Source organism: Sinohyriopsis cumingii, chromosome 15, assembly GCF_028554795.1.
Source record: "Sinohyriopsis cumingii isolate HCF-2022 chromosome 15, ASM2855479v2, whole genome shotgun sequence".
Classification (NCBI taxonomy): domain Eukaryota; kingdom Metazoa; phylum Mollusca; class Bivalvia; order Unionida; family Unionidae; genus Sinohyriopsis; species Sinohyriopsis cumingii.
In genome coordinates this window covers 24622118-24642261 of record NC_142975.1, presented here as the reverse complement: position 1 = coordinate 24642261, position 20144 = coordinate 24622118, and the positions used below count along the sequence as shown (strand labels likewise).

Genomic DNA, 20144 nt, shown 5'->3' with positions numbered 1-20144 from the left:
AAATAAGTGATGAACTTCTGCAGAAATGCAAATCTGCAACATACAATGGACAGAAATAACAACAGAAGACATCTTTGTCATAATATATACACCTTACTCTTGTACCTCCTGTTTTTTTTTACCCTGCTTCCTGATTTTTAATTGTGATTTTCTTGATTTTGATTTTTTCAATGTTGGCATGTCTGATGATGGCTGCGAAAAGAGGGCAAATGAGATGCATAAGTTTGCAAGGAATATACTACAGATGTAAAGTAAAAAATATATAATTTTTTTCCATTTTTGTCTTTTATGCTGATATTTATTGCGTTAATTGAATTAATACCAAATATCAGCATAAATGATAAATGGAAAATGGTTGATTTTCACGGTATGACTGTAGCATAAATTTTTCAAATTAAGTAAATAGCAGAATATGTCGGAGATGTCAGTTCCTTTGTAAACACAGATCCTGATCTTCTTTTCTCGAAATCCTGGTGGTTTTTTTTCTTCTTTTTCTTTTGGCATACTGATATTTATTCCACTCAGGATAGAAGATCTGTTGATTACTCAGGTTCATTTGGGTCTGACTATATGGAAATTTTGCTAGAATAAAGCTCAAGGCTGAGTGCATGTAAAGATGAATTTTGTGTGTGCAGACTTTACAAGGATGTGTTTCATTCTTGAGTTTTATCAAGGTAAATTGTCCATGCACCATTACAGTTGTATCAACCAACCTTACAAGATAATGTTCTTTTGTTTACATTGAATTATAAAAATTGTTAAGATTCAGGTATTTTTTTATTCTTGTCAGCTCAGTATGTCATTTATATTTGGGGCAACATCACCACAAGCATTGAACAGATGGTCAGAAATACAAAGCATTGTGTACTGTCCTACTTAAATGAGTAAGAGATATTTAACCCTTTCAACACTCCAGACCGGTAAACCGGTCCAGGAACAATAACTCCCACTCAACACTGTAGACTGGTAAAGCGGTCTCATTAGGTATTCCAAACACTTTTAGGATATCAGCAAATACAATTAAAAGCACTAAGCTGTTGTTACAGTCCTTAAGACCTTAATATGAAAATAAAATTTTGAAAAATCATGTAAATCGGTTAAATACTTTTCAAGATATGACCTTGTAAAGTTTTTGAGGGACTTAGGAAATTTGCGATCCCCACTGAAAATGCAATTACCATCAACTTCAGATGAGTAAAAAAAAAAAAATTGAAGCTATACAACAGTGGCATTTACTGCAAAGCTAGACAAGTTCCTTGTCATTTATGAAATGCAAGCACTACAAGCATATACAAAAAATCCTTTTTATTAGTTTGACACTAAAACAGTGAATCTACAAAGGGTGGCCTTACTGGAAATGCCAGAAATTGAGCTTTTCCATGACTTTGCAACCTTGCTATGATAAGACTATGGCATTTAAATGCAAACCAAAATATGTTACTGTGAGAAAACCTTATGAAAACAAAGCACAATTTTTTTCTGGGCCAATGGATTTGAAACTTTTGCCTTACCAGATCAAAGAAATTTAGGAAAAGAGCAAAAATGTGCATGTCCGAATAAAACGACAATTTTCAAAAGGTCACAACTTTTTTTATTTATTAGCAGACTTTAATAATTCTTGTACCAAAATGCAGAGTATTATATGAAGAATTAATGCAATGTACAAAGTGTCAACATCAGTGTGAAAGTAGGTTTTAAAGCAGAAGCAATATCTGAAAATAGAACAAAATGGCAAAAACAATTTTCCAAAAGTTTACAACTTCCTCAGTTAGTATCTGATTTTGATAGTTTTTTGCACCAAAATGGAGCGTATTACAGCCTTAATGCATACTTACTAATAAAGCAAATATAATTATGATAAAGCAAAGATAGGTTACAAAGCAAGAACCATTGACAAAGTATGAAATCTTTCACTAAGACTAATGTTTTGAAGATAATGTATTTCAGACAGTAGATACAATTGTAAATGTCATAAAGAACTGCTTTGTTTAAAATAATCAGAAAAGTAACAGCTTTAACAAAGTTTTAGCTTGAGAATTTTATTCTGCTGTATTTTGCTGGTCAGTGAGTCCAATATTTTTAACTTTCCAAGTTCGGTTTGAAACTGGTTGTACATTAAAGTTCCAACCAAACACGAAACACTACTTAACCTCAGCATTGTCATCACTGGCTGGCTAATTGAAAGCATCGGTTTTGGTTTTCATCTGGCATAAAAACTACGAGTGCCAGATCAGGTTTGAATACTTCCAACACTTGTCCAATGTAATATTGGTCATTGTAATACACAGCTACCCATGTGAAGCAGTATGAGGATAGGATGTCTCAGGATAGTTTCTTAATCCGCTCATAAACCTGAAATGTAGAAGGTTAGAAAGAGTTAACTTAGTTGGATGCACTTTAACTGATGAATGCAGCAAAGCAAATGAAAAATATTAAGAAGTAAAAGAATTTAAATAAATTCGTGTAGATTATTGGTCAGCCCAGAATAGATTTTTGTTTTTAAAAATGGTCCAATTTTGTGGTTGAGCACTGCTTGTTCTGGGGATTGGTCCGTTTTAACGTACTAAAACTCCAGTCTGTAGCTAACTAGATTTACAATGCCCTTTCATTGTTAATAAACATTTATCCCAAAGTTTGGACCTTGCTCAGAATTAAAAACCAAAAGAAACAAAGTGAAAAGAAATAAAGAAGGGTAACAGAGCCCATTTTCCTTTTGATGAATCGTGTTTACAATCAGAAAGGTCAAAGGTCACAATTTTATTGCTACCCACTTCAAGCTATTGATTATTACTTGCTCGTCACATACAAGAAGAAAAAATGTCAACAAATTTACTTTAAATATGTAAAACAACATGCCAAGCTTCATCCGAGACCATTTTTGCATGCATATTTCATGTGTAAAAATGACTTAGCCGAACATACATGTCTTGTTTTGGCTGATAAATTATCTGATTGGTTAGCATCTGGGATTCCCCTATAGTAAATATTCATATCATACATTGATTCATTTGCATACTATTTGGATACATTCTGACCTGAAGGTATGTTCTTTACAAGAAAGGGGGGGTCTACTCTATAAATGGAAATCTTTGAATTCACCTAAGTACATCCAAAATGGCGGACTCATCAGTGATGAATAGGAATTATCTGGAGAATAAATAATTGAAAATATCTGCAATTTTGATCTTGTGAAGATAAATCAAGAAGATAGGAAACATATACAACAAGAATGGTGTGATATTGTTGGCGATAATGATGACGATGAGGAATTTGAAGGTTTTGAACTCGCCGATGTGTATAAGACACCTGAATTTTGTCAGTGGACAAGATCTTCATCGGAATGTAATTTTTACACATTTTCCGAATGTGTAGGTCCAACACGAGTATTTGATGGATCAGGAACACCTCTCAAATATTTTCAGCTATTTTATAGCGACTATGTGTTTTCAGAAATGGCAAGATTTACAAATACCAGCACACACCTGAAGCGAGAGACTGACCCAAATCAACACAAAGGTGTTTGGAATGATGTCACATTATCAGAAATAACGGCATTTTATGACCTGTTCATATTGATGGAAGTTATGAAATTCGACAGATGAACTGTATTGGTATAAAAGTGAGAAATTCTGGCTTATTGGATCAAATTAATTTGGTTCACAGTCAAAACATGTTTTATTTCATATTAATTTCCATTGAAATAAATATAAAACCTTGTACACTTCAGTTTTTAAATACCTGTAGGAATATTGTAACACATCTTTGGATTTACTTGAATTTTGAGATAACATTGCATTTATTGAATCCATGATTTGTAAGAACACCACAATGGATCAAAAACAGACCACATATTACTCTTTAAACACTTTATTCAAGATTTTATAGAGTATACAGTGAAACTTACCTTTAACTTACCTTTTGAAATACCTGTATAATCATCTGTGTGAGACTAAACTTGTACCTGAGAATATTTTCAGAAACCTGAATTTGTCTTCTTTACAGTGGTATCGAATATGTATTCCTACCACAAGAAATGAAGTCGTTGAAAATATGTTGCCTATATTTATTAAGATCTTGATAGTAACTTAGTGTTGAATGGTAGCCTTTCCATAGCAGTTACTTAGTGGTGAAAGGGTTAACTTCTATAATTCACTTAATTGTTTTCATTGGTAAAAGTGTATATATAAAAGTTTGTAAAGAATATACAATGCATTGGAAAACATAACTGCAAGGACTTAGTAATGCAATTTTTGTTATAACTCATAATTTTAGGTACGCATCCCAACTCCTCTCAACACCAGTGGAGTCCAGGTGATTTGTATGAAGGGAAAAGCTAAATATAAAGCCAGTGAGAATGCCATTGTTTGGAAGTAAGTCTAAATATAAATATTGGTTTCTTGTCTTTGCTCAATTCAGACTGGAGGGGGCAATCACAGGTTGCCAAATCATAACTTACAAAGAATTTATGTTGTGTGCTTCTCAGTTCTAATGTTGCTGATGCTTACATACTTGCATTTCCAAAAGCTGGATTGATATACAGGCCTGGAATTAGATAAAAGTGTTTTCCAGTTTTGGTTGGTCCTGAATGAAATCTGTGCCAGTCTTATACCCAATATGGCTTTCACAATGAATTCACAAAAATCACTAGCAGAATCTAACCAAATTTAATAGAAGATCATCGTAGCTTAATGGCTTTTGAAATTGTTACTAATGATGCTATCCACCATTAATGTAGTTACCATCCCTAACAGTTGAAAAACCCTCTGCAGAATTTAAGTAACTTTGAAAAAGAGTATTTTAGCATATAGTCCTTTCTGTATTAGACCACAATGCTAAGATGCCAAAAAAAGATTGAAAATACAGAAAATAGGGAAGCTTGAAACAGTTGATGTATACTATCAATATAATTGAAAGAAATGTTAATGAGAAGCAGAGCTTACTAAGTTGGTAGAGCACTGCTAATCCTAGGGTCACAGATTCCATACCCACCCATATCATTCTGTGTTAGCCACCTTCGTGTGGGAAAGGCACTTATATTCCATTTCCTTTGCACAATATAGCAAATAATGTGTTAAAATTGCCATTAAAATCTAATGAATCCACCAACTTCTAACAAACTGCATGCTACTGACCCAGATTTTATGGTCAACAATTCTTACTTAAGGCTCTTAGGCCAATATCATCCAGGTGAGTGTTCTAAAGCCATCTTAGACCTCTTGCAGGAAATTTGTATAGTTTATATCTACTAATTATGAAACTTTGTCACTTAAAAGTAGACTGAGATAGAAATTAAATTAAAACTTTGGATTTTGCTGTTTTAGGATTAAGCGCATGGGTGGGATGAAGGAATGCCAGTTAAGTGCTGAGATTGAACTTCTCAACACTAATGACAAGAAGAAGTGGACACGCCCACCAATATCCATGAACTTTGAGGTAAAGTTTACACTTTACATGGTTAGGACAAGCATTGTTTCACAAATATGCCTCTTGCTAATGTAAATATACAGTGAAACCGGTCTGTAGCAACCTCTGCTATGAGCAACAACTTGTGCTGTCATCATTTAAGCTCAAAATGCACTGACCTGTTGCAGTACATGACCAGCAGTCACAATTTATAGGCAAAATAAGTCATCTAACACTGCTCTGAATGACTGCATTGCAAAAACATAAACACAACTAACCTTTATTTAATCTTTTGTAAGCATGACCACTTAGCAGGGTTTGTTCTAAACAAAATAAGCATTGAGTATGGCTTCCTGTTTTCTAAAACCTACAGGTAGCATGCATCATATCCTATAGACTATAAATCAAATTAAAGTACAGGTCACTAACCACCATTGTAATACCAAGTTCATGCAAATCCCCATTTTGATTAACCTTTCCTTCTTAACATGGAGCAGTTATAGATTTGCATAGTCAATTAAACAGTTCGTATTGCACAACTCCAATAATGTCATCATTAGAAACCTTAAATGGCTTCACTATAACAGATGAATATGTTGTTTGTCATTGGAGTCGGTCCATAAAATCTGTGATGAATGAGGTCTTTGTCATTTATAAATGATTATTGTTTTGCAGATTTGATTGTCATTGTAAAAGGTTATTGGTGTTTGTTGCATTTTTTTATGTTAGAGTATTTAAACCCACACAAGAGTATTTAAACCCACGCACCCAGCTGTCATTCTGTTTACCATAGTGCAGTCTGATTACACACTATGTTTATTGAGTTGATCTCTTTATGTTATCGGTGAATTAAGCTTTTAGTTTTTGTGTAGATAAATTTATTTTGTTTCTGGATATGTTTACCCCGGGCCTATCAAAACTCAAATTTGCTTGAATGCAGTATGCTAATACATGTACAAACTGCTCTGGTGGCCTAGTGGTTAGAGTGTCCACCTCGGATGTGGGAGGTCATGGGTTCTATCCCTGGCCAAGTCGTACCATAGACTTGTAAAACTGGTACTAACAGCTGCCTCGCTTGGCATGCAGAATTAAGAGGTTAGTGTTAGGACTGGTCGGCCTTGTGTCAGGATAATGGGACTGGGTGGGGCATCATGCTACATTTCTATGGCATGATGCCCTAGTGCTAGACATCACTATAAACTGCCACACTGCAGACATCGTAGTGATATGACTGAAAAATTGTTAGAGCTACATTAAAACTCCAAATCACACACACACACACACACACACAGTACATGTACACCTGATCTTCAGATGTGTGGTTGTTTTATGAATCAAATCTTTATTGATATCTACAAACATTTTAATTTAAAATGAATAAAAAAATTAACAATATTTTAACAATGCAACATTTTAACAATAACTATCAGGGTCTGTAGCAGACCTTGAAAACCTTGAAAAGCTGTGAAAATTGAATTTGTTGATCAAGGCCTTGAAAACATCTTGAAAATTCAAAATAGTGTTTGGGTACCTTGAAAAGCCTTGACTTTTTTTATACCGAAAGGAATTAATTAAATAGTTAAATGAAAAGGAGAAAAAAAAGAAATCTCTCGCGAAGTTTGTGCTCAAATGGAAATTTGCACATTGGTCCACTGTGCAGTCGTACGTTTTGAGCTTCCGATTGTATGAAGCCCAGATGTAGCCATGGTTTAAATTTGAATTATTTGTATACTTTGAAATGTCTAGCTGCTGATTCCAACTTTGGTGGCTAGATGAAGAAAAATATAAAGTTTGGGTCGTGAGATTTTTCTCAGAGAGCTTTGCAAAATGCAAATTATGCCAGAAGGATATTGATTTGCATGCATTGTGAGAGAGTGCTTTTTGGTCACATGCAGCTGGGAAAAAAAACACCCATTACAGCTAATATGGCAAAACAAGAAGCCTTCAGCATGAGATTGTTTTCGACAAATAGCTTCAAATTTTAAAGTAGAAAATGTATAAAGTATTAACTATGAAATAAGTTCGATCTGGTTCTGTCTTTGGTTTGAGTGGAAATAGAACAGAAAATAATTGCAATAAACACAATAAATGTAAAAATATAGAATACAGCTAAGCTGAGAGAAATATTAATGTAATATAAAATATACAAAAATATCCATACGCTGTTTTTAAATAAATGAAAACATAAATAAAACAAATAGCTTTGTTACTTTTTTTTGGTTTATGGGGGGTGAAGAAGAAAGGCAGGTACTGAAAAGACATTGAGACAATGACGGCTGTTGATGACTGCATTGAAAGCAGAATCTCAGATTGTTTGAAGAAAGTGTTAAGGACAAAATTGCTGAACTTGGAGCTCTTGAAAATCTCTATAAAAAAATTGGACTTTGTAAATCGTATAGCATAGACAGAGTAAAATGAACATTGTTTGGTATTATTATTCTAATGCCCAGGTGTAGAATGTTTTCTGGTAGTATTACTGGGAAGGATATCAGTGATCATACTCTTACCTTCATGTTGTTGTTTTTTAAAATAAATTTGCAAAAAATGTTCCTTGTAAGAAGTAATAGCAAGTATTAAGTTGTTTACATACAGTTTCATTTATTTGTCCTTTAAAATTAATGAAAGAATGCACATTGAAAAACATTTTAAACCTTGAATATTTTGAAAGAAATATGCTACTAGCCCTGAACTATAAATAAAGAATAAAATAAATGTACAGCAATTGTGGGTATTTTTCCTTCTCAAATCCTGTTGAATTTGGGCCTTGAAAACTGATTATCTTAGAAATTGCTGCTGTGAGAGACCACCTGTCTTCAGAGACTTTTTTGTTTTATTAGCAGAAGGGTTGGATTAAGACTGGTTTTACTGTATTTCTTTCATTAAAATTTTAGTAACTCATGTGTGTACTAAATTGATATAATGCCATCAATAGTGAATGCATTTCCAGTTAAAAGATGGAATGAAAAAGAAAACAAGATAGCATATATTCAACTTCCAAGTATTATTGCAAGGGCTGTTCCAGAAATGATGATGTGGGGAAGATGGAAGGCACTTTTTATTTGCACCCACCAGGCATAAAGTCTAATCAGTATTCCCTCACTCCACAACCATGGATGAAATATATCTTTGTTCATGCACCACCATGCATGTAATTTATTTGCAGAAATGCAAGCTAGCATGAATGCAAATAAAAGATGAAAGCCAGTTTCCAAAGATGGCATGTTTTCATTAAATTTTCAGGATCTAGGGTGTAGTATATATTGTTAACTCCCTGAGAAGACATTTGTTTTTTTACCTGCAGTAAATTCTGTTTAAAAAAACTCAGTCTCTTAACCTTCACTACACACAGCATATTCCTCTGACATTGGAAATAGGAACCTTTTGGCCTAGGTAGCTTCATGCTTTTGTCTAAATGCCAACTGAGGGCTTCAAGTTTTGAATCCCACTTGCATGCATTGCAGATGGAATGACAAGTAGTTGCATTTTCAGTGTCTCCCTTCTCCTGTAAATTACACTAACAAACTGTATGTGCTGCCATTTTTTCTGCATATAATGTTGATTAAGACCATCATTTAGACAGAAACTGTTGGCATATGTTTCTATCAAAGAATGCAATTCACAACAAGATTTGACCAATATTGCTGTTGGAGACCTGAGTATCTGTTTTATTATGTAGTTCCAAAGTTGCACATTTGTTTTTAGGTAACTGTTTGAAGTTTGAAATGAAATCTACCCCTCCCCCATGAATTCACTCTGGCAAACATTAACACTACCTATTTGTATGTATTACTGGCAAGTCCATCTTTCAGTTTCACCAAACTGTAAAGTAGTTACTTGCAAGTCTTTCTGTTTGTCCTTATCACAGTCATGGTCTGAGTATATACTTTTTGCCCATGATTTACTAGGACAGTTTGACATCACTTGTACAAGGGCCTTATCATCTCTTGCCACAACTTCCTCACAATTACTCATCATCTCCTTCAGACCGCTCTGGTGACCTAGTGGTTAGAGCGTCTGCCCCGGATGCGGGAGATCCTGTCTTCGAACCCCGGCCAGGTCATACCAAAGACTTCTAAAAATGGTACTAAAGCTGCCTTGCTTGGCACACAATATTAAGAGGTTAGTTTTAGGAATGATCGGCCTGGTGTCAGAATAATGTGACTGATGGCCCAGTGCTAGACAGCACTTTAAGCTGCCACACTGCAGACATCGTAGCGATATAACTGGAAAATTGTTAAAGCTACGTTAAAAATCTAAATCACACACGCACTCATCTCCTTGATAGAATAGTTGATATCACATAATGCAGAATGATCATTTATCAATTGAGATTTTGTGTGCACATCTCTTCAGGAATTTTTTCAAACTGATTCCTGGATTAATTCCTTTATTTTCATGACGTCGCAAGCTTTTAGATCTGCAGTTTTCTGTGTATAAGCAGCACTCAGAAATACCTTAATCTTACATATGTCATATAGGAATGAATTACATCGAGGCATATCCATCCATAATGACTTCTGTTAAAAGTGTTTTAATTAGCCATGGGTGACTCTGCAAGCCATCACCTACGGAGTCAAAGAACTGCAATATGATTGATACTAATTCAGGGTACTTGTATGCTAATAGTTTATGCCCAATGTTACATGTTTAGGCTCGAATGAGTGAAAACAGCAAGCTTTTTAAAATTTAACAAATAATTTATTTCTCTGGAAAAATTCTGTAAAAATGAAAAAAAGAGAAGAACTTGAGGCGTCAAGAATCAAATCCAAAAATAATCCAACAATAATCCACAAATTAAATTGCAAAAGTACTAGTAATAAATATTCTAATAATTTCATGTTCTAATCCTGATGGAAAATCCAAGATGGATGACAATGATGTATGCTGTAGTCAGTACTGTGCTTATCTACAGTTCCTTGTAGAAATACAAATAATGGCACTCCATTGTTGAAAATCCAAATTTAATTTGTAAGCAATGTCTTTCAAAAATCTCTGTGTGAGCACTCCTCAAAATATTTTCAGAAAAAAAAGAATCCTTTTGAAATCTAAGTGATCCGAAAAAAAGTGGAACTCAAAATCTGGCTTCAATAAAATAACTTGTCATCAGTGTAAAAAGCCCAAAACTAAGAAATCTCTCTCTACGCATCTCTATTAAAACTAACAAATGTGCAGTAATGGAAAAACCGGAAGTGCGAAACACAGGGCCACGTGACCGTGTTTACATATTTAAAAAATTATGTCCACAGAATATGGCCTTGATTAGACCAATGATTTTACTCCAAGAATAAAAATAAATATTGTTTACATCTTAAAGACAAAAGTCCCATCATGACCTTGGAAATCATTTTAAAATAAAATAGAACTTGTTTACAAAGGTTGCTACAAATTCTGAAACAAGGTCAGGATTTAGATCAACACCTGGTGTTTACAAAAAGAATGATTCAGGTCAACTGATTTCTGGAAAAGTATCATCTCCAGTGAATAAATTTACATTATAATAGCATATAATAGAGTAGAAAAATAAAATTTAAAACTGACAAACAGCTAAATTAAAATAAATATGAATTAAATCAGAGATATGTAACACCTGATCCCTGCAATCTACATTTACTTTGAATTTTCTGAATTTCACTTGCAAAGCACATTTAGTCTGAACTAAGTGATGTCTGTTTAACTCGAATTCTATCAACTTCATGTTTCATAAGATACTCGGCTGAAGTCAAACTTACAAGAATAGACTTCATGATATTCCTGTCTTTTCTTGTGGTATACTCTAATGTAGGCTTGACTGAGTTCAGAAGTCTGCTAGACACACCCTCTCTAATGAGGTCTTCCAGATTTGGTGAGTCCAAGGTATTTATTAAACTTGCCCAATCCACATCTTTATTTTTGTGCACAATAAAAGCTTTAATGTTGTTTACATCAATTCATTGGTACACAAGAATAAAAGGGATATGTTTCATCAATAAATCTCTAAAGTCACTGGATTTGTATTTCAAAGCAAGACACCTTGTCATTGGATTTAATGTAACTTGCACATGATAAAAGTCTAACCCAGAAAAACAGTGGCTACCCACATTAGGATAACTGGCAATTTCGGCAAGAGTCTAGTTATCTTCTCTGTGAAAGATCCATGACAGGCAGTAATTCACAATACAAAAATGAAGTTATTTCAAAGAAATATTTTGCACTTTCTCTACGGCATTTGCACTTAGTAACTGGGCACAAGCCTGTAGTCTTGATTTTAACTTTAATTTCAAATTGTTCACAGTATCAGTTTTCACTGAATCCTGCCAACTTTGGTCACAAATGTTCAAGTCATTCCACATGGAGATCTTTGTGGCAACTAAGCAACAACTGTCCCTTGCATTTTCTTTTAATTTCATGTAAAACTGTCTTTCATTTGATCATTGGGAAGAAGCCGTTACAGGATTTTTTTTCTGCAAGAGATTAATCCTATACTTGCATCTAGTTTATGTCGTTCCCCAAAGTTCCTTTGGAACATACACAAATAATTATGTACATTAACAGATTGCAAGTTTTAGTACAATAGCTAATCGAGCCCCACAGATCTTTCCTCTTCAATTTTTTTTCAAAGGTCTGAAACTAATCTGTGAAATGTACATGGGAATCTGTCTGAAGTTGATTTCCATTTTCATCACGTAACAAAATGAATATAATGTAAAAGCCTATGCTTCCTTGACGTGATTGTATACTGATGCTTCATGATACTTCATACTCTTTGGCACATGCTTCAATTGGGTCTGGGGCCCTGAGTGGCCGAGTGGTCTAAAACGCTCTCCGGTATGGATCACTGCCATCTCACCTCTGTCTGCGTGGGTTCGAGTCTCGGATTCGGCTAATGTGGGTATGTGAGAAAGCTTGCCAGTAGCTTCTCATGGGTCGGTGGTTCTTTCTGGGGTTTTTCGGGGTTCTTCCTCCACCATTAATACTGGCCGCCATGTATAGCCTATCGTATGCTGAAAAATGGCGTTAAACCCTACAACAACAACAGCAACATCAATTGGGTCCCTTGATGAAGGCGTGCCCGTAAACGTCTGATATGATTTTCATGAGGCAAATGTACAGCCTTTTAAGAGCCAATTTTTCATCCAATAAATCTGTTCAAATTTTGATACCATCTCTTTGAAGGCAAGAGGAACACATTTACTTGGCAGTCTCCTTATTCACATTAAGTTTTCCCAAGTGAAAATGTTCTACAGGATGTAATGCAATGCCTGTACAAGCATTTGATCCATGCCATCCATTGTCAACATCAGTAATGTTTTAGCAAACTCCTGGGAATACAAGTCTTATGCCTAGATGTGTTTCAAAATCAGGCACTGGTGTAGTATTACTTTCATCATGTTCATAACTTGCCACTTCTACATTGCCTTGGGCAGAAGCATTTTCAATGAAGCCTGTTATTTCCTATCAACTTGTAAACAGTTTCAATGGATTGCGGGTCATTGTCATTTTCCGATTCTGACATATTTAGAAAATCTTTTGCAGTTTTTAATTCACATTGTTGATGAGACTTTAGGCCAAAATTTTGTTTTGACTCATATTCTTTTAATTTGTTCAGTTTGTCAAAATTCTGGAATTTTTCATAGCCATGTTTTTCAAGTTCACGGTCAAGGTTTTGAATATGGCTTTTTTGTGGAGGTTTTTCATCTGCAGAGAGACTGTGGCATAGATCCTTGCATTAAGGGTTTTTTCTACCTCATTTTGTTCCCACTTCAAAACATTTCCTTTTCCTTTCTTCTACAGACTCTTTCTTAAGTAGACCAAAAAACGGATTGTGTATAATGTGATGCTCTCACTACACAAATTTTGCTCCAATTCAGCATAACTGCTTTTCCTTCCTCCATCATAAGACCACATCTTCCTTATCATGCCTTCCATTTTGGATCTATAGGTGTTCTTTTCACTAGCTGATATGCCAGTATTTCAGCCACCTTTGTTTCAGTGGTGCCTGCATTGCCATGATTTCCTCACTGTAGACTTTGAAGCCAATGCACCATAGCTCATACCTGGAAAGAAGCACAATAATATTTAAATTATATGCTTAAAAAATCTACTTGGAGGTGAATGGTGCTTTGAGGGTTAAGCATTCAATGATAAATCTCTTTTTAAAGTTACTGGGGTAAAGGGGAAAGGGAGAATCAGCTTGAGATTAAACAAAAATGTAGCAGTCATAAAATAATTCAAGCACAAGTGTCTTTGCCAAATTAAGCAGCTGCATAAAATTTAGTATCTTTGATCGAGTCTATCCATGGGAATATGTGTGCATATAGATGAAATTGTGAGGTTATGGTTACATTCTGAAAATAAGGATCAATAGGTCTTCAATATTCTTTATTATTTTTTTTGGATATGTATTTCAGAAATGTGATTTTCTTCAGTACCTAATCTAAAACTGGTTAAAATAAAAATTTAGGTACTAAGAATTAAAGTTAGTCAGGTAACCAAACCCAACATCTTACTTTTGTAGGCGTAATCTTCATTGTTTACAAACATTACAAATCAGTCTTCTTAAGGGGCCCCCGAGTGCTTTAAAGCGCTCTCCATTATGGATCACTGCCATCTCACCTCTGCGTGGGTTCGAGTCTTGGATTTGGCCAATGCGGGTAGGTGAAAAAGCTTGCCGGTAGCTTCTCATGGGTCATTGGCTCTTTCCGGGTTTTTCCCGGGTTCTTCATCCACCATTAATACTGGCTGCCCTGTATAGCCTATCATGTGCTGAAAAATGGCATTAAACTCCACAACAACAACAACAACAAATCAGTCTTCATAATAAGCAAGAATATTATGTATGCATCGACAGGTGCAATGATTAAAATGAGAAATGATAGTGGAAGGAAATAAGATACTATATTGTGTTACACTTTAGGTGTCATACCATACCTGATAATCGAAAATAATCCTTAATTAATATTGATTTTTACTTTGCACTGACTTTGATTTTAAACTCAATGACAATATTAATTCCTTTCTGGCTTGGATATAAACAAAAATAATATAAATGTAATATTACATATTTTAATTTTAATATTATGGAGAACAGTCATGGAAATATTAGATGTTCTACTTCCTCTTCACATATTTCAAACATTTAATTAAAATAAGAATTCACACCTGATCCATTTCACATAAGATCTCCTATTCAGAGTAATTGTATAAGGCAAATTAGAAATTTTTTTATAAATGTTATAAAGGTGACAGAATTATCAAATCGTGGTCTTTTTACCCATATTAAAGTTTTGCAGTGGCTTGTTTTTGCCTCACTCTTTGAATTGGTTATTTATGCAGGAATGCATTATTTTTAATAGGTGTGCATATTAATTACATCACTTTATGATTACTTATAATTGCAACAAAGTTTCCTTGATTGTATCTACTTAAAGTAGGAAAAGTTATATTGTTATATCATAAGCCATGTTCTGTATTCACGTCCAATGAATGGAACATGTAAATACAAAAACATGTATCAGAAAGTAATATCACTGCTTTAAAATCTGCTTTAAAATAGCTCAAAATTGTCTATCCAAAAATATAACCATATTTCAATAGAATCATTAAGACATAGCAACCCAATTTAATTACCAGACCATGAAATATAGGCATTAACAACTTTAGTCAAACAGTAATTAGGGTAAAATGACATAAAGTAAACCAGATTTTGTCCTAACTGACCTAACATAGAAGTATCTATTATGACACTATTCAGAATGAGTAAAAAAAGCTCTAAATACTTGGATTCTGTTTTCTTCATCTTGCATTGGCTTCATTGGACACATTATATGGCAATAAATGCTTGAATAGATAATTTAAAACAAAAAACGTTTTGAAACACCAGGTCAGGTGTAAACACTGATTAATCTACATACAACATATTCAACATTATTACCTTACAGGCATCCAAATATGCTGTATTCTCAAAGGAATCGACATTGTTGCCATTTCCAAATATAAGAATATGTGAAACGAAGAATACTGTCAGGTAGATGTCTTTGAAATTGCAAGTTCTAATAAAAGGAAACATTGTCCCAGAAATAATACTTAAGTTCCTTCCATTACCTTTCATGATCGCTTATTACATTTTAATGGCATTTAAATCTTAACATATATCCATCTACTTACTAATGATTGTTTGGGATATATTTAGCCCCAGAGAGTTGTATTTGCCTGCCATTTTGGTTGTGCGAGTATGTCTGCACATGCATGTTGGTAAGGGAAGTAACTCCACTAACTGACCATGACAGGGAATTTAATGGACTTCATGTGTATTACCATAGTTGAATGCACAAGTCGTTTCTTTTTCACTGTGTGTCCCTTTCATGCAGGTTTCAGTTTTACATCAATTGCATCATATGCCAAAAATCCCGGAAATGACCACCAGGCATAAATAAAAAATAATTGTTGATTCCATCAGGCTTATTTTATAAATAAAAAATATGCTGTGTTCGCAAAATGTTGTGCTGTCCAATACTCACACCATCAAGCCAATAAATAGTCTCATTAGTATACAGTAAAACCTGTTATGAGAGACCGCCCCTTCTGCCAACCAAAAGCGGTCTCTCAAGACAGGTGGTCTCTCATAAGAGGTGTGTGAAAATGGACTGGTTTTCAGGGTCAATAGTTAGCATTGTTGACAAATAAATAAAACCCATACTCACTGTACATGTATCATATCCTTTATTCATAAATCTTGTTAAATATTGCATGCATTCCTCTCAAAATATCTTTATATAATAAAGATATACATCTATCAAACAACAAGAATAAAATTTATATTTCAGCATCACATTAATATGTACAAAAAATGAACAGTTAGATATGATGTATATAATTATATACACTTATTCACTTGTTTTTTTTTTAAAAATCCATTATACTTTGTTGACATGTTTTACTCAGCTGTTTGGTCTGAACATGTATCTCAATCATTGCCTTTTCCTGAATAAACTTTCCACTTACTGGTATGTTTTTACTCCTTGCAACACAAAACCACTCCCATACTCACTTGGTCAGATCTCCGTAAACTGTCTGTCGTGCCGTGGCATATTTCCTCTGTGCTTGTGCACCTTTCTGCCATTCGTTTCTAATGGACTCCTTGTCTTTGATTACATTTTGAACTTGCGTTTTACCGACGCTTAAACTGACTGCTATTTTGCAAGCAGTCTCCCGTTTTTCATTTCTTTCAATGACATTAATCCTTTCTTCCAGTGTTAAAATTTTTCTTTTTTTCAGCGGAGGTTCTGCCATTGTTATTAGTGTTGACGTTATAAAGACTATCGGTTTTTATCAGGTTTTGGGGAAATGTGGAATAAATATATATTATGTACCAATGAATGAAACCAAAAGACATAATTAACTCATCAAGAAACAATACATTTATTCTTAGACGAAGTTTAAATCAAGAGCGTTATAGCTTGATAAACAAAGGTTGCGACCATCTGCACCCAGGTAAACAGATGGTGGCTTGGTGAAACACTAACAAAAGAAATAAAAAATAATTTTAAAAAAATCCGGAAATGATTCTCACTTACTAGTATTAAAGACAATGAGCTCTTTCACCCTCCAGGCCTTATGGATTAACTGGAAAGACAAACGATGTACTCAAACCTACACTGAAGCCCTTTCAAACAATTTCTCAGTGGGACATAAGGACTACCGGCGTTTTGTGAGTTTTCATAAAGATAAAGAAAAAATACAAACCTCTAAATTGACTGCGTATATCCATCATTACTCCCTTTGATGTTACTCTTACTGGTAATTCACATGACTTCGGCACCACAATGGCGGTTAGTGACATGTACTTTAGTCTGGTTTACTGCAGTTTACAAATGACACCGTATGCTGGAGTTGTAAATTTCACAAAACTGATACTGTAGAAAGACACATTTTTTAAAAATACTTTATTAAAGCAATCTTTACTATGTATGCAGTCTTTGTTACAAAGGATTAAATGATGGTTAGAGGTGTTTATCTTGATATATGGTTGTTCAACTACAGTAGTCCCCCTCTTGAACGGCCCCCCGACCAGCGGCCACCCGCTCCTTACGGCCAGAATCCGTTGGCACCGACGAGTTTGTGTTCAAAAGTACCCCTCGCGAAAGGCCACCCGGCTAACGCGACCAGCATATTAGTGCAAAATTATAAAATTTACCCCTCACAAGCGGCCGCATTTTATTTGAATATGTATCCAGAACAAGTATTTTATTCATAATGTGTGTTAAGTAATCCGATTTCTGTTTCCCGATGTCAGGTTTTCGTTACTGAAAGAAGTGTTGAGTAAAGTACATTTACCACTAAGGTTAATATTATATCATTTACGCCTCACGAGAAGCCAAATTTATTCCATAAAAACCGAGAAAGACTCAAATTTTAATCCATACAAAAGGGTACGTACATGTAATCCAATTAGCCTTACTGCTGTGTTATCATAAGATGTCCGGTTTCGTCACTCTGATAATTGTTAAAATTACAATTATTGAACAGTAGTAACAGCTGAGAAGTGGCACTATCGATGTACAATACCCAAGTCAGCAGGAAAATGGTTTGGTAGCCTTTATGGCTTCCCTAAGTAAGATATTGAGATTGTTCATTTTGATAATCAGTGGCTATTACTACTGACAATAATTGTCAAAAAATTACGAATCCTAGCGGCCGCGAGGTCAAATCTGCGTGATGTTAATGGTACATATCGAAACCGTTTTGGCTTCTCTCACTCAGTTTAAAGAAATGTATAAAAACAATAGGGTACCAGACTGCGACTAACGAATCACGTGACAAGATCACTGCCTTTAAAAACACACGGCAATTTGTTTAGATGCATACAAAATTGTTTTATCAGTATTGTAGTTGGCAACATGAACAAATTACTGCAAAAAGATCAACATGTCATCGAGGAAAATAAAAATTCTCAGTTTAGAGGAGAACGTGAAAGTAATTCAACTGACGGGGGGGTGGGGGGGGGTCGTCGAGGATCCTTGCAGAAAACTAATGTCGGGAAGACTCCGATAAACAGTATCGTGAAAGATAATGAAACAATTCTGCAGAAGTGGAAAGGTGAAATGGACGGAGAAAGGAAGATTGTTTGAGCCAGGAGACGTTTGTATCCTGATTTGAATGACAAGAAAAAGCAAACATTTTGTCAATTGAATTAGGATATGACGACCGCAAGTAACGGATGGTTGCACAGATTTCAAATACGACACAATATCAAGTGTTCTGTCCTTAGTGGCGAATCGGCTGATGTTAATAATGAAGTTGTCGAAGATTGGAACAAAAGACTAAACGATATATGCAGGGGATATGACAGCAAGGATAATTTTAATGTGACGAGACTGGTTTGTTTTTTAGACTGTTACCAACAAAGTGACATGATGTGAACTGTAACATAATTATAAAGACAGTTTTAAAACTATATCAATGGTTATTCATAGCAATCTTTTGAAAATGATGACAAAGTTTGTTTTACATTTGTTTCACATCATGCATGTAATTTTTTAATTAAAATATTAAATATTTAAAATTAAATGTACTTGTGACTTTTTTCATATGTATTTACTATTTACATTTGTCATCCCCCTCTAGAAAGGCCACCCGCATTATAAGGCCACTTCCCTGCTGCATTAGGGGTGGCCTTATAAGAGGGGGACTACTGTATAGTGTTATTTAATGTGCACTTTGTTTGCATAATATATTTATCCCGAGGTCTAGTGTTTACAAAGGATTAAGTTAAGGTCAGTGGTGTCAATCTGTTTTGTTTTTTTGGCGAGGCGGTCGTTCATAGCAGTGTCAAAATGCATATTTTGCAAAAAAATCGCGGTCGCTGGTCGCGTTGAGCAGGTGGTCGTTCATAACAGAGCGTTTATAGTAAAATTGATCCGTGCATTACGATTGTGGTCAGAAATGACAGGTGGTCGCTCATAGCAGAGGTCGCTCATGACAGGTTTTACTGTATTGCAGTGATATAAATAAATATTTTTCATCTCATTTAGATCATTTATTCAACATTATTTGTTATTACATACTTTTTACTGGCAGCGATGCATTTGGACTGCAAAAATGAAGAGTGCACTTAAACAGTTACACTTTCAGGAGAAATATGAACAGTGTACTCATACAGCAATACAATTACAGCTGTCAACAGGTATGGGGATATTTGGATACCTGCGCATTCATAACTACCAGAGTAATGAAATTAGCTATAGGGTATCCATTTAGTTCATGTAAAAAAAATGTGTTTCCAAGTTCAGATAAAAGATCATATATGGGAACATCAGGAGTGAGCAAAACACAAAATAATAATAATAATAATAATGAGGACTTTGTGAAGCGCCTAATCTTTAGAAGCTCTAAGTGCTTTACAACATTAGACAACACCTATAAGATAAAAAACATATAATAATATTATTACAAAAACAAACACCATGAAATTAGAAAAACATTAAAAAATTAAAAAAATGCTGAGAATATTTCAGGTAGGAAACATTATTAGGTCTTTAAGTTTGTTCTTGCAGTCGAAATAAGTGAGTTCTGAGAGCCCTCTTGAATGTGATCACTGTGTCTTTGTGTCTAAGTTCAGTGGGCAATTCATTCCACATTGCTGGGCCTTGGTATGCAAAAGAACGCTGTCCATATGACTTTGTTTTCATAGTGGGAATAATGAGTATATGATTGTCAGAAGAGGAACGTAAGTATCTTGCTGGTGTGTACACATGGGTGAGATC

At 34.6% G+C, this 20144-nt stretch overlaps 1 protein-coding gene and 1 long non-coding RNA gene across 4 annotated transcripts in view; one reads left to right on the top strand and one right to left on the bottom strand.

Moving 5' to 3' along the window:
• The window catches only part of LOC149781421 (AP-2 complex subunit mu), an 85055-nt gene that overhangs the window by 58909 nt on the left and 6002 nt on the right, over positions 1–20144 (top strand). For all 3 annotated transcript variants that reach the window (XM_089935510.1, XM_089935512.1, XM_089935511.1), the window contains 2 exons: positions 4273–4370; positions 5322–5433. In XM_089935510.1, the coding sequence (XP_089791636.1) occupies positions 4273–4370; positions 5322–5433 (210 nt within the window). The remainder of the gene's footprint in view (positions 1–4272; positions 4371–5321; positions 5434–20144) is intronic.
• On the bottom strand, positions 438–18533 carry LOC149781422 (uncharacterized). The gene is made up of 3 exons (XR_016414707.1): positions 17125–18533; positions 11133–13436; positions 438–2352 (listed from the first exon to the last, which is right to left on the bottom strand). It is a non-coding gene; the product is annotated as an uncharacterized LOC149781422 (long non-coding RNA).